Genomic DNA, 12,224 nt, shown 5'->3' with positions numbered 1-12,224 from the left:
TTCAAGTACTTATTTGCAGCAGTAACACACAAATAAATTATTAAAAAGATCATACACTGTGATTTCTGTATTTTGTTTTTAAATGATGTCTCTCACAGTGGACGTGCACCTAAGATGAAATTTTCAGACCCCTCCATGATTTCTATGTGGGAGAACTTGCAAAGTCGCAGGTTGTTCAAATACTTATTTTCTTCACTGTATCTCTTTTATTTAAAACAGTAAACAAACATGTAAACAAGACTTGCATTTTTAGCTTGTTATTTGTTTTACAAAAAACAAAGAAAATGAGGGAAAAACAATCTTATTCTAAGTAAGGATTTCAAGTGATAAAGTCAGAGGTTTCTTACCACAGCCAACCTTACAATCCAATATGGCTGCTGTGTTTGAAAGTGTTCATACCCACAGTAACAACCTGTTTATTATAATTTTTGGCAGAGTATCTTAATATTTCTGACAGTAAAAATTTTCTTTTAGAGGCTAAATGCATAAAATGTGAAGTAATACAGTTATTAACTTATTTTGCTATGCAATAAGCTGGTCACCGAGCACAGTAATTATGCAGCACTTTATTTGTCTTGGAAGCCACAGTTCAGAGCTAAGAATGATGTCGCAACTCTTTTGAGAGTGTTCAGTTTTTTTTTGTGTATTTAAGTTTTGTTGTTTTTCTAATTAGGAACTCAAAACATCTGACTTCCGAATACAAAGAGAAAACACTATTATAATATCCCTTTGTTCTTCCGACTGGTGCACGGTTAGGTTTCCAGATCCACGTTCCAACTTTATGGGTGAATAAGTAGCCACCAGCACTTGTTCTTGGAGCTTTCAAAATATTGTTTGTTGCGCTTTTCTTTTAAGAGGTTTCTGTTTGAAGCAAAACTCAGACATTGCTTAAATAAGTACTCCATTTGGCTTTAGCTTAGTAGCTCTACATGATAGTTAATTAGCGTTCTAGGCCATTTACACTATGAACTGTTGACACCATGATATCTTCTGACTATCCAAGTACTACCAGTACTTGTACCACAGTTTGAGAACCATGGGATTAACTCAAACTGAGAATGAGTTTGTCTCCTGGGTTACACTATGAGAGTTAAATGACATCTCTATCTCTTCACCCTCTGTCCTCGTTCTCCTCTTCCTTCTTTTCTCTCCAAACGTTTTAGCAACTTTCATCATATGCTGCCTGAAGGAGGACCCCATGAAGGCATAAATGATTGGGTTGATGCAGCAGTGTATAAGGGCCAGGCTTTCCGTCACCTGGGCTGCCTGATCTAGCACCTTGCTCGTCCCGCAATGAGTCACAAAAATGTACACCGAATCCACGGCCCGGTGCAGTTTTAGCACATTGTATGGCAGCTGAGTGACAACAAACACCCCCACTACTATTAGAAGAACCCACAGAACTCTCCTCTTCTTGCCTCTGCTCTCAATGGGTAGGCTTTTCAGGGCTCGGCCGACAGACCCGTAACAGATCACCATGACCAGGAGAGGAAGAAGGAATCCCAGCAGCACCTCGGCCACCTCCAGCACAGCTTTACCACTTCGAGCCATGGATGAGGGGTAGATGGCAATGCAGACGTTCCTATTCGATGTCCATATCACTTCTGAGAAAATTAAATCAGGTAGACCAAGAAGGGAGGCTGTTCCCCAGACAGCTAAGCACCACTTCCAGCAATGTCTCCTGTTGAAAAGCCTCTGCAGCTTCCTTCGTTCATCTTCACCCTGCAGTCTGAGAACCGCCAGATAACGGTCCAAGCTGATGCAGGCCAACAGCAACATGCAGCAGTTGAAGTTCAATGTGTAGCAGGCCGACACAATCTTACAGACGGCATCCCCCAACTCCCAGCCCCTGGCAGCGTCAGCTGCCCAGAAAGGCAGCGTGAAGAGAAGCAGCAAGTCGGCCACAGCCAAGTGGCTTAGGAAAGAGTCCGTCATGGTCTTCAGCCGTTTGTGGTAGGCGTAGACGGCCAGGACCAGAACGTTTCCCGTCAGTCCTGCAACCAGACACAGACTGTACATGATGGGGAGGAAGAAGGCTGCGAAGGACCGGATGTCGCCCTTCTCGCACAGGGCGGGGTAGTCCTCATAGCTGTAGTTAAAGCTGATGTTTTCGTGGTAGTCGTAGTCGTCCTCATGTAAGACAGCCATGCTCACTATGAAACAGGTGGGAGGAAGAACATTTAGAAATATTACCAGTATTTAAACAATCACAGTTTGGTGCAACTTGATATCTGTAATGTGGCAAAATTATGTTGGTCTAACAGAAGTAAGTTACCTTACCTTAAGTTTTTATTGTTTTAACTTACCTTAGAGCAATATGTAACATTAGCCTTTAAGCTTTTGTAGCAACAATCAGCTGCTTTAAATGACTTTGAAATCCATAACTAAATCAGTCTTACTTGGTTCTCAAACATCAAATCCATCTCATTACTCACCAGTTTAATTAATTTAATTTAAGGAATGATTTGCACATTCCCATTCAGGGTTTTTTATGATTCACATTTTTTGGTAGAATAATGAAATTATTGCATGGCATGGTCTCAGGTGTCAAGAGGAAGCTTTTCTTCATAGTTGAATTCAAGGTTTTATGGTGCCTTTTAATCTGAAGCTGGGAAGAATAAAAGAAGGCAAGGGGAGAAAAATTCAAGATGCAACATTGAACATCCAAATCAGAATCTGCTCAGAACAAAAGGGGAGTACCTTTTTGGGTCCGATATACAGGTCCTTCTCAAAATATTAGCATATTGTGATAAAGTTCATTATTTTCCATAATGTCATAATGAAAATTTAACATTCATATATTTTAGATTCATTGCACACTAACTGAAATATTTCAGGTCTTTTATTGTCTTAATACGGATGATTTTGGCATACAGCTCATGAAAACCCAAAATTCCTATCTCACAAAATTAGCATATTTCATCCGACCAATAAAAGAAAAGTGTTTTTAATACAAAAAACGTCAACCTTCAAATAATCATGTACAGTTATGCACTCAATACTTGGTCGGGAATCCTTTGGCAGAAATGACTGCTTCAATGCGGCGTGGCATGGAGGCAATCAGCCTGTGGCACTGCTGAGGTCTTATGGAGGCCCAGGATGCTTCGATAGCGGCCTTTAACTCATCCAGAGTGTTGGGTCTTGAGTCTCTCAACGTTCTCTTCACAATATCCCACAGATGCTCTATGGGGTTCAGGTCAGGAGAGTTGGCCGGCCAATTGAGCACAGTGATACCATGGTCAGTAAACCATTTACCAGTGGTTTTGGCACTGCAAGCAGGTGCCAGGTCGTGCTGAAAAATGAAATCTTCATCTCCATAAAGCTTTTCAGCAGATGGAAGCATGAAGTGCTCCAAAATCTCCTGATGGCTAGCTGCATTGACCCTGCCCTTGATAAAACACAGTGGACCAACACCAGCAGCTGACACGGCACCCCAGACCATCACTGACTGTGGGTACTTGACACTGGACTTCTGGCATTTAGGCATTTCCTTCTCCCCAGTCTTCCTCCAGACTCTGGCACCTCTTTTCCGAATGACATGCAGAATTTGCTTTCATCCGAAAAAAGTACTTTGGACCACTGAGCAACAGTCCAGTGCTGCTTCTCTGTAGCCCAGGTCTGGGGAATGCAGCACCTGTAGCCCATTTCCTGCACACGCCTGTGCACGGTGGCTCTGGATGTTTCTACTCCAGACTCAGTCCACTGCTTCTGCAGGTCCCCCAAGGTCTGGAATCGGCCCTTCTCCACAATCTTCCTCAGGGTCCGGTCACCTCTTCTCGTTGTGCAGCGTTTTCTGCCACACTTTTTCCTTCCCACAGACTTCCCACTGAGGTGCCTTGATACAGCACTCTGGGAACAGCCTATTCGTTCAGAAATTTCTTTCTGTGTCTTACCCTCTTGCTTGAGGGTGTCAATAGTGGCCTTCTGGACAGCAGTCAGGTCGGCAGTCTTACCCATGATTGGGGTTTTGAGTGATGAACCAGGCTGGGAGTTTTAAAGGCCCCAGGAATCTTTTGCCGATGTTTAGAGTTAACTCCTTGATTCAGATGATTAGGTTCATAGCTCGTTTAGAGACCCTTTTAATGATATGCTAATTTTGTGAGATAGGAATTTTGGGTTTTCATGAGCTGTATGCCAAAATCATCCATATTAAGACAATGAAAGACCTGAAATATTTCAGTTAGTGTGCAATGAATCTAAAATATATGAATGTTAAATTTTCATCATGACATTATGGAAAATAATGAACTTTATCTCAATATGCTAATATTTTGAGAAGGACCTGTATGCTGTAGTTTTTGTGGCTCACAGAACCAGCTCTACCTCTATGCACAGTGCTGGTTTTCATATGAACCATAGGAACAGTTGCCCTGGGCAGCAATAGAAAGGGGAGGACCCAACAGAAAATGTAACTTATGTCAGCTACACTTTTGAAAGGGCAGACATTTTTCCATTGCTTTCATGCAGGTACAGTCAGTGGAGAGTTGGTGCCCCCTGTTTGCTGTGGAGAATAGAGAGGCTATCTTACACCTTTGTGAGGGACTGCATCACATTTTATTTCACCCCAAAATCTTTATGATTTCCTACATTTTGATCGGTCAGGGGTCAGCTAAAAGAGGTGCTTGCCCAGGGAACCATTTATGTAAGAACCTACACTGTGTACACTGCTTCTTTACAGCTGTCTCGTTGGCCTATAGCAGAGGTCTTGTCCTCAAACTCTTGAAAGCCACTGTACTGCAAATTTTCAATGCATCTTCAGATGCATCAATGGAAAGTATCGCAGATTTTAGGTTTTTACAACATTTTATTTTAAACTCTCTGCCACATACACATATAAGGTATTTTTGACACAAAACCATTCTACTGATTTAAAGACTCAGAATTTCATTCAGGCTTGAACAAGCACTGAACATTTGTGCTGATTTAATTAAAAGAACATAAGATGTTAACATTCATGATCCCTTGCTTGCATATAAAAAGAACAATACAAAAATAGCCTGAAAGGTCACAATGTTCTGTTTCAAAAAATTTGTTTTTATTTGGAGAAATATGCCTTATTTTTTTGCCTGACTCATAATTTTGTCTAAATCATTGAAGTTCTGCCCACTTCAACGGGCTAATTGAAGGTGGCAGAACGGCTTTGGAGCTGAAGGGTCAAAACCAAACATTGGCTCAGGCTACACCTTAAAAATCGAACGTATTTTAAGGGGTTTTGAACGTACTTTAGATGCATAACATGATCTCTCAAGAATTTTTGAGAACCTCACACCAACATTATTAAAAGACGATTGAAGACTTTGTGATAAACAAGAAGAACAAAAACATCTCCTGTGGGGAACAGGCTGTGACGCAGGTCGCTAGTTCATGAAAGCTGATTGAGTTAAACTGTTGCCACATGTTCGTAAGTGTAACTTAGGAAAAAGTGAGTTGTTTCTTGCTGATTACTGGTTGCCTAGTTATAAAAAAAACTATGGTGGTGTTTATTTAGACCAGATTGGTCTTAGAACTGGACATTCCAGCAGGATTTAGACTGGTTAATCTACATGTTGTCCTGTGAATTTGGGAAAGAGGCCTGTTTCAGTTTAAAATTTGTAAATTGAGTCAGAATACTTTGGAAGTATTCGCAACTTACCCAGGAGAAAAACTCAGAGACAAAATTATCTTGGCAGTAATTGTGAAGGGCAGGTCGATTACAGTTTTATCCACATCCAACGACCTCATCCTTTCCCTTAACCCATTAAAACCAGATGCAGCATATTTTGATCTCCCTGTTACATCCTTGATTTGATGTTCACTCATTCATTCATTACAATTTGTTTTTTAATTGTCTCAACCTTCAAATCTTTTATTGTTTTAGGTAAAGATAATATTTTAGGAGACTGATTAAAAGTAAACGGTTTTATAGTTTTTGTATTTGAGTTTAAACTACAATTTTGAATAGGTGAGATATTTTTTAAGTGTGAAGTTATTGCAATCCATGAAGCACAAGACAGAGCATATTACTGGAAAAATCTGGTTTGTGTGCTATTATTAGCAAAATTTGGTAATTCAGTTTTCTCATCTTCACAAATGAAAGAGGCACGCAAAAAGTGCGTGATTTGAATTTTAAAACACAAAACTTTAACGGAAACATGAACTGTTCTTTAAATTTAGTTTAATCACCTTCAAAGAGAAACTAAATCCTGACTTTTTTTCCTCACACCCTAAGCCTAAAAAAATATCAATTTGCTGCACTCGGTAAATATCTTTACAATAAAACGAATACGATAAAAAATAATTTTTTAAAATACTCATTCAATATCATCAGAATGTTAAATGTGTGTTCTTTTTATATGTTCTTGTTCATCCATATTTACTGGTTTTGACAAAGGAAGGAAAAAAGGCTCATATTTCTATTTGATATTTTATATTATTACAATAAAATAACTACTTTTGTTTTTGTTTTTTATTAGTTTTTGATGGGAACATCCAATTACAAAAACATGCCAGGATGTTAAGAGTTCAGATTTCAAACTCTCAACATAAAGGTGTTAAATAAATACAGCTTTTCTTGTTCTGTTAACCAGACAATTTCGGTATTTTCTCTCTGTTCGCAAACACGGCATCTCTGGCTGCACACAAACACACCTGTGAAAACAGAAGAAATACTTTCCAAAGAAGAATATACCAACTGGACTTAAGGGAATAAACACCAAAAGATTTATGACCCCTAATATGAGCTGTGTTTAAAAACATCTGCTGGGGTTTCAGAAATATATACAAAAAAAAGGAGAAATGGTGAGAGGTCGTGCCCTGGTACTAAGAATGCACTGGCAGGTGGAAAATTCCAAAAACATTACAAATTGTCAAACATTACAGGTAAAGTGGCATTATGTCACAGGTAACAACAACTCTATTGTCTGAGCTTAATGTGGAGCATGCCCTGCAGTGATAATCATGCACAGTTCAAACTTCCTCTGGTTTGGTTTAAAGAAGAAATACTGAGATCTGCTGAGGCTTTTGGGTTCACTATCATGTGTCAACATCTGCTAATCCTGTCCTGACCTGAACATCTCCAACCTGGTTATAGATTTATTGGTTTTGTCTGCCTCTCTGCTGAAAGATAAGAGCAAAGTCCAGAAAAGTTTCCACTTAGTAGAGACTAAAAACAAAATACCTAAAATTCTCTGGCTCTCGTCTTTATGACACATTCATTTTCACCTTGTGGTGCATTTCATCAGAATGTATCACTTTCTCTTAGCATATTTTATTGTTAAATACTGGTGAAAGATTCTTTCAGAGCAAAAGTAGTTTTTACACTAGGTTAGCCTGAAGGCACATTTCTAGAAACACCTTGTCGTTATGAGTTCCTTGTTTTTCTTTCTTCCACTGTGTGGAACAAAACAGAGGGTGACAGTGATCAAGAAACAGATGTTTTCTTACTTGATGTTGACCCAAGTCTAGAATAGATTTCAGCTCAGTTAATCTTACCAATGTAGAGTTGCTATTTAGCAGACATAGAAACCATATTTCCCTACTGAAGTGATCCAAGTTATGGAAAATTTCAAGAAGTAACAATAATAATAATGTTTATTCATTTGTTCATTTACTTATGTAAATAGAACGCATTTCTTTCAAATTATTTTAGGTCTACTAAATTTTATGCACACCTTTATATAACTTATACTGATCCACTATCTTTGAGGTTGTTTTAATGGTTTTACAATCCTTTTTATTATTACATGAATTAGATTGCTTTTATGTTGATCTTTGCCCATATCTATGATCCTGAGAGTTATTATTTTTTTCCCAATGTTTTACATGTTATGTATGTTAAATGACAGCAATAAATTTCAACCCTAATCCTTGAATTTTTGTATGCAGTCAAATGTCAGCTGAAAAACTATTTAAAATTCTTTTATTCAAACAATTTGAGCCCAGCTGTTAATAGTCTGACCATCTCCTTTTGCCAATAACAGCACTTAGTCTTTTATACCATTCATAGGTTAGAGCAAACAAAGGTGGAAGAAGGTGGATTTTGTGTCTGATTAACTCTTTCTTTTATGATTAGACCGCATGTTTTGGATCATAATCCTTCTAAAAGACCCAATGACAATCCGTTTTCAGTTATGTTGAACCGTCAGATATAAATGTATTTAAAATGTCCTGGTATTTCAAACACTCCATGATGCCATGTACTCTAACAAAGATTCCTGAGCCTTGGAAGTGAAACAGGCCTCCATCATCACACATCTTCCACCGTACTTAGCAGTGGGCATGAGGAGTTTTTCCTTGCATTCATCTTTTATTTCACGCCAAACTCCCCTGGAGTGTTTGCTTCTGAAAACGTCAGTCTAGTAGCATTTAGCAAACTGCAGATGTTTATATTTGTAATGGTAGGATAGAAAAGGCTTTATTTCTGGTATCATAACCATACAACCAGTTGACATGCAGGTAGCTTCTAACAATTGTTAGATCTTTGAGACCACACATGCCACATCTTGCTGCAGTTCTCTAACAGTGAGTTTTGGAGATCCATCCTGCTCACTGTCCGTGGTGGTAAGATAAATGTGGGTCCTCATCCAGCCTTGTTGCCCATGAGAAACCAGTCTGTGTTATGTCATATTTATATCCAGGGGTACAGAAAGTCATGTATTGAATTAGAAATTCTGATCAACTTTAAAAAGTAAAACGCTTTGTTTACATTTAGATTCAAGGGATCGCAAGGGACACCAATTATTTGTTTAAAATAAGTGTTTCTTATTATGGGATCTTTTCCCTCCTACTTCATAAATGTATCTAAATTAACATTATTTCCCAGTGACGTATTATGCTACTAGAGCTGAACATTAGTTTGTTTAAAGGCTTTTTATACATCTTTACTAGGGTTGCATCTACATATGTCCAGTACTGTAGATCTTAGCATCAGTTTGAAAAGGAAAACATAAAACATGTCCTTCTGGTCAAGCTGCTGCTGAGAAACCACTGCTGCTGATGATTAAAAGGAAACAAGGGGCCAGAAAACACAAGAAACTATAAGCAAGATCATGAACAAATAAGACTGTTATGTCTTTTTAGTATGCAGATAAGTTGAATGGATGGAGTTGGTGGTTTACACAAGCGAGGCATTGAGAAGGAGCTGTGATGGTGTGAGGTGTCACAATGCAGGGGATTTATTTGGAGCTCCAGGGAAGACCTAAACTGCATGAAAACCACTACATTCAGCTGCAAATTAGCTTCCAAGCTGGTTTGAGGCCAGCTGACATAAAGGCATTGTTCGGCATAACAATGAATGAAAATTTCAAACCCAGCGAGGGATGTTTATCAAGAAATCGAAAAGTGGAGGGTTGCATTCCATTACCTGACCCTCAAAACTAAAAAACCTAGACCAAAATAATAAACAAAACAGCCCAGCAGAGCTTCAGATCAATACAACATGCAGAAAGAAAAAAAGAGTCTGCGAAGCTGTCAAAGGACATGGAGTCGTTTCTGAAGTGTATGTGCTGGAAACAGCACAAATTGACAAAAAGACTTTGACAGAAGCCACATGGTAACAACAAGATTTATGAGCCAGAGCATCTGCAAAACAGAAAGACGTCTTCCTGCAACACAGTGCAAAGTATTTACCAGCTGCTGCCTGAAAAGGACAAGCAAACAACAACAACCAGGAAAAGCTGTGTCAGTGTTCAAGGCTTGCTGATGCAGAGAGCATCAGATGGTCTGAGTGGTTCAGTCCAGTCCCACAGAGGAGCATGCTGTTAAAGACCTTCCTGCAGAGCAACATTTCATTCAAAGACAAAAGATAAATGCACTCTGACTAAACATGGCAGTTTGGTTGAAAGGTTTTCAACATTCCTTTCTGGGCTAAAGAGGGAACATTACTGCCCATCCTGACATAGCCATAAAAAAGATCTCCTTGGAAATCCTGTGTTCAGAAGGTTTATGGTGCTTCTGGTAGAGATATATAAGATATAAGCATAAGAAATAAAACATTAAGCAATAAAAAACATATCACTTATTTTTTACATGCATGTAAAAAAACTATTAATGGGTCATTTACATGGATATGAGAGACAAGATGCAGGGCAGGACAAAAACAAGGATGTAAAATCAGTGAACCACTGAAACCATGACCATGTGACAATGACAATTTAACAAGTGATGTTGATGACAGTGATCTGTTTCAGCAAGATCATATGTTCTGCTTCACCACAATAACTGTTCAGGACTGGCTTGATAAAAAAAATAAGGAAGAGCTCATCACAATGAGCTCTTCCGATCTTCTGATCGTTTAATTTTTACATTACCTTGCAAATGTATATATAACCCTCTATATTTTTGCTTCTTCTTTTTTCCTATTGGTGATTTTATGTGATGACCAACACAAAGTAAAGCATAATTGCTCAGTGGAAATAAAATGATACTTGATTTACAAAGTCTATTAAAAATGGTATTTAAAAATGTGGCATGCAATTGTGTTCCCCTCCTGAGTGAATACTTTGCAAAACCACTTTTTTCCTGCAATTTTAGCTTCATGTCTTTCAGGGGGTATGTCTGAACCTGTTTGTACAGCTGGAGAGAAAAATATTTGCACAGTTAGATTGGATAGAGAGCATCGGTAAATATCAATTGTTCATTTATTTTTGATTTGGGGCACTAGTTACCGTTACATATTCACAGTAAGACCAGCGAAGATATGCAACAAGGCACATTACAAATGCTATATAAGTGACCTAGTCAAAGTACAAGGCCCAAAGATCATTTTTAATCCAAGGTTGCCCTGTGACTATTGAAGAATAGTTAAGTCCTATTATCTGTAACTTCCACTATACTAAGATTAGGTTACAGATTATCAGTGCGGTATGCATTCTGGACTATTATCTCTATTTTAAAATCTAAGTTTGGACCTGTGGGGGGGTTGCACGGTGTAGTGGTACAGCGGGCGCTCCATATATTGAGCCTAAAGTCCTTAGCGCAGCCGGTCTGGGTTCGATTCCCGACCTAGAGACCTTTGATGCATGTCTTCCCCTCTTCTCTCTCTGCTAATTTCCTGTCTGGTTACTGTCAATAAAGGCCGCTAGTGCCAAAAAGGTTGTTTTTGGATTAAGGGATGGAGTATCCTAGATTAAGTGCAGATACTTTAAAACACAGTTTGTGAACTTTCATACCTTTACTTTTGTTGTAAAAATCTGTTGGACATAGCACTTTTAGGTCTTTATTTGACATTTTAGACCAGGTTTAGGAACCATGGGTCCAGTAGTCTTCATGTTACCTTCTCAGTGTTGCTCCTCGGTACATAATGAAAACAACTACAAGTGTAGCCTACTTAGTGACAGCTACATTTAGGACTCCATTTTTTTTTAAACAACTGCCCATCCGTGACAGAAACGAAACACGGAGATTAAAATAATTAATGATTAATGTCTTTCTAGTAATAAACTCTATTTATGATGGCATTATGGTTCAGAGCCATGTTGTAGTGTGAGCTTTATGGATGAATGCTTAGAGTTTTTAATATATTTTTAAGTAACTTTAACGCAGAGAAGTTAGACAAATGGAGAAAAGATTTGCGCCAGTTTCAACAAGAATTAATTTAAAAACAGAAATGGGAAAGTTAACATTACAGCAAACATCGTTCCTTGCAGAGATCAAATATTTAATGACTTAATGACACCCTAAAAAGATAAACATTTACCTATTTAAATCCTCACATATTAGTCTGTAAAATACTCACTTAGCTGTCAGTTTTTCTGTTTCCACTCGTCTGCACCTCCCGTCCTCTCTGTGCTCTGTTGCGATCAGGGTTGCCTTGATTTAGAATCTGGCGCAGCTCGAGTGGGCGGAAACAGGAAACTCCTCCAAAGGGAGCTAAAGGCACGTGAGGGAAGTTTTTTCTTTTGCGTCACCACGCAATACTTTTGCGTTCACTCGCAAAAGTTGTTAATCACCTTGAGAAAGCTGTGCATTTTGGAACAGCAGCACATATGACAAACTGCTCACAAAACAAACAGCACTGAGAAGCCATTGGTATGGTTTATTTGTTACGGAGCCCGCGAAGGGACATGGGAGACCTAAACACCTCATTAAAAAAAGCTTTGAAGTTTTTTTTAAGTGGACATTAAAGAACCCGTTAGTACAAGCCTACAGCTAAAGTTACACTTAGCTACATATCTATTTTTTTTTTAACATGTTAAACCACCACGTGTTAGCTTTTCAAGAGCCTTATGGAGCAAATATCATCACAG

The 12,224-nt window shown here is 38.6% G+C and overlaps 1 protein-coding gene across 2 annotated transcripts; it reads right to left on the bottom strand.

Annotated features, from left to right (window-relative positions):
* Window positions 1-550: 550 nt before the first annotated feature.
* On the bottom strand, window positions 551-11,804 carry ackr4a (atypical chemokine receptor 4a). 2 transcript variants are annotated; one of them, XM_047367413.1, is made up of 2 exons: window positions 11,714-11,804; window positions 551-2,153 (listed from the first exon to the last, which is right to left on the bottom strand). In XM_047367413.1, coding segments are annotated over exons 1-2 (1,107 nt in total). In that variant the 5' UTR covers window positions 11,715-11,804; the 3' UTR covers window positions 551-1,047. The 2 variants fall into 2 exon arrangements, with proteins under 2 accessions (XP_047223369.1, XP_047223370.1); XM_047367414.1 differs by lacking the exon at window positions 11,714-11,804 and adding an exon at window positions 2,436-2,712.
* Between the last annotated feature and the right edge of the window lie 420 nt (window positions 11,805-12,224).

The sequence above is a fragment of the Girardinichthys multiradiatus genome, chromosome 6 (assembly GCF_021462225.1).
Source record: "Girardinichthys multiradiatus isolate DD_20200921_A chromosome 6, DD_fGirMul_XY1, whole genome shotgun sequence".
Taxonomy (NCBI): Eukaryota; Metazoa; Chordata; class Actinopteri; order Cyprinodontiformes; family Goodeidae; genus Girardinichthys; species Girardinichthys multiradiatus.
The sequence above is the reverse complement of the archived record's forward strand: the minus strand, read 5'-3'. Positions and strand labels throughout refer to the sequence as shown.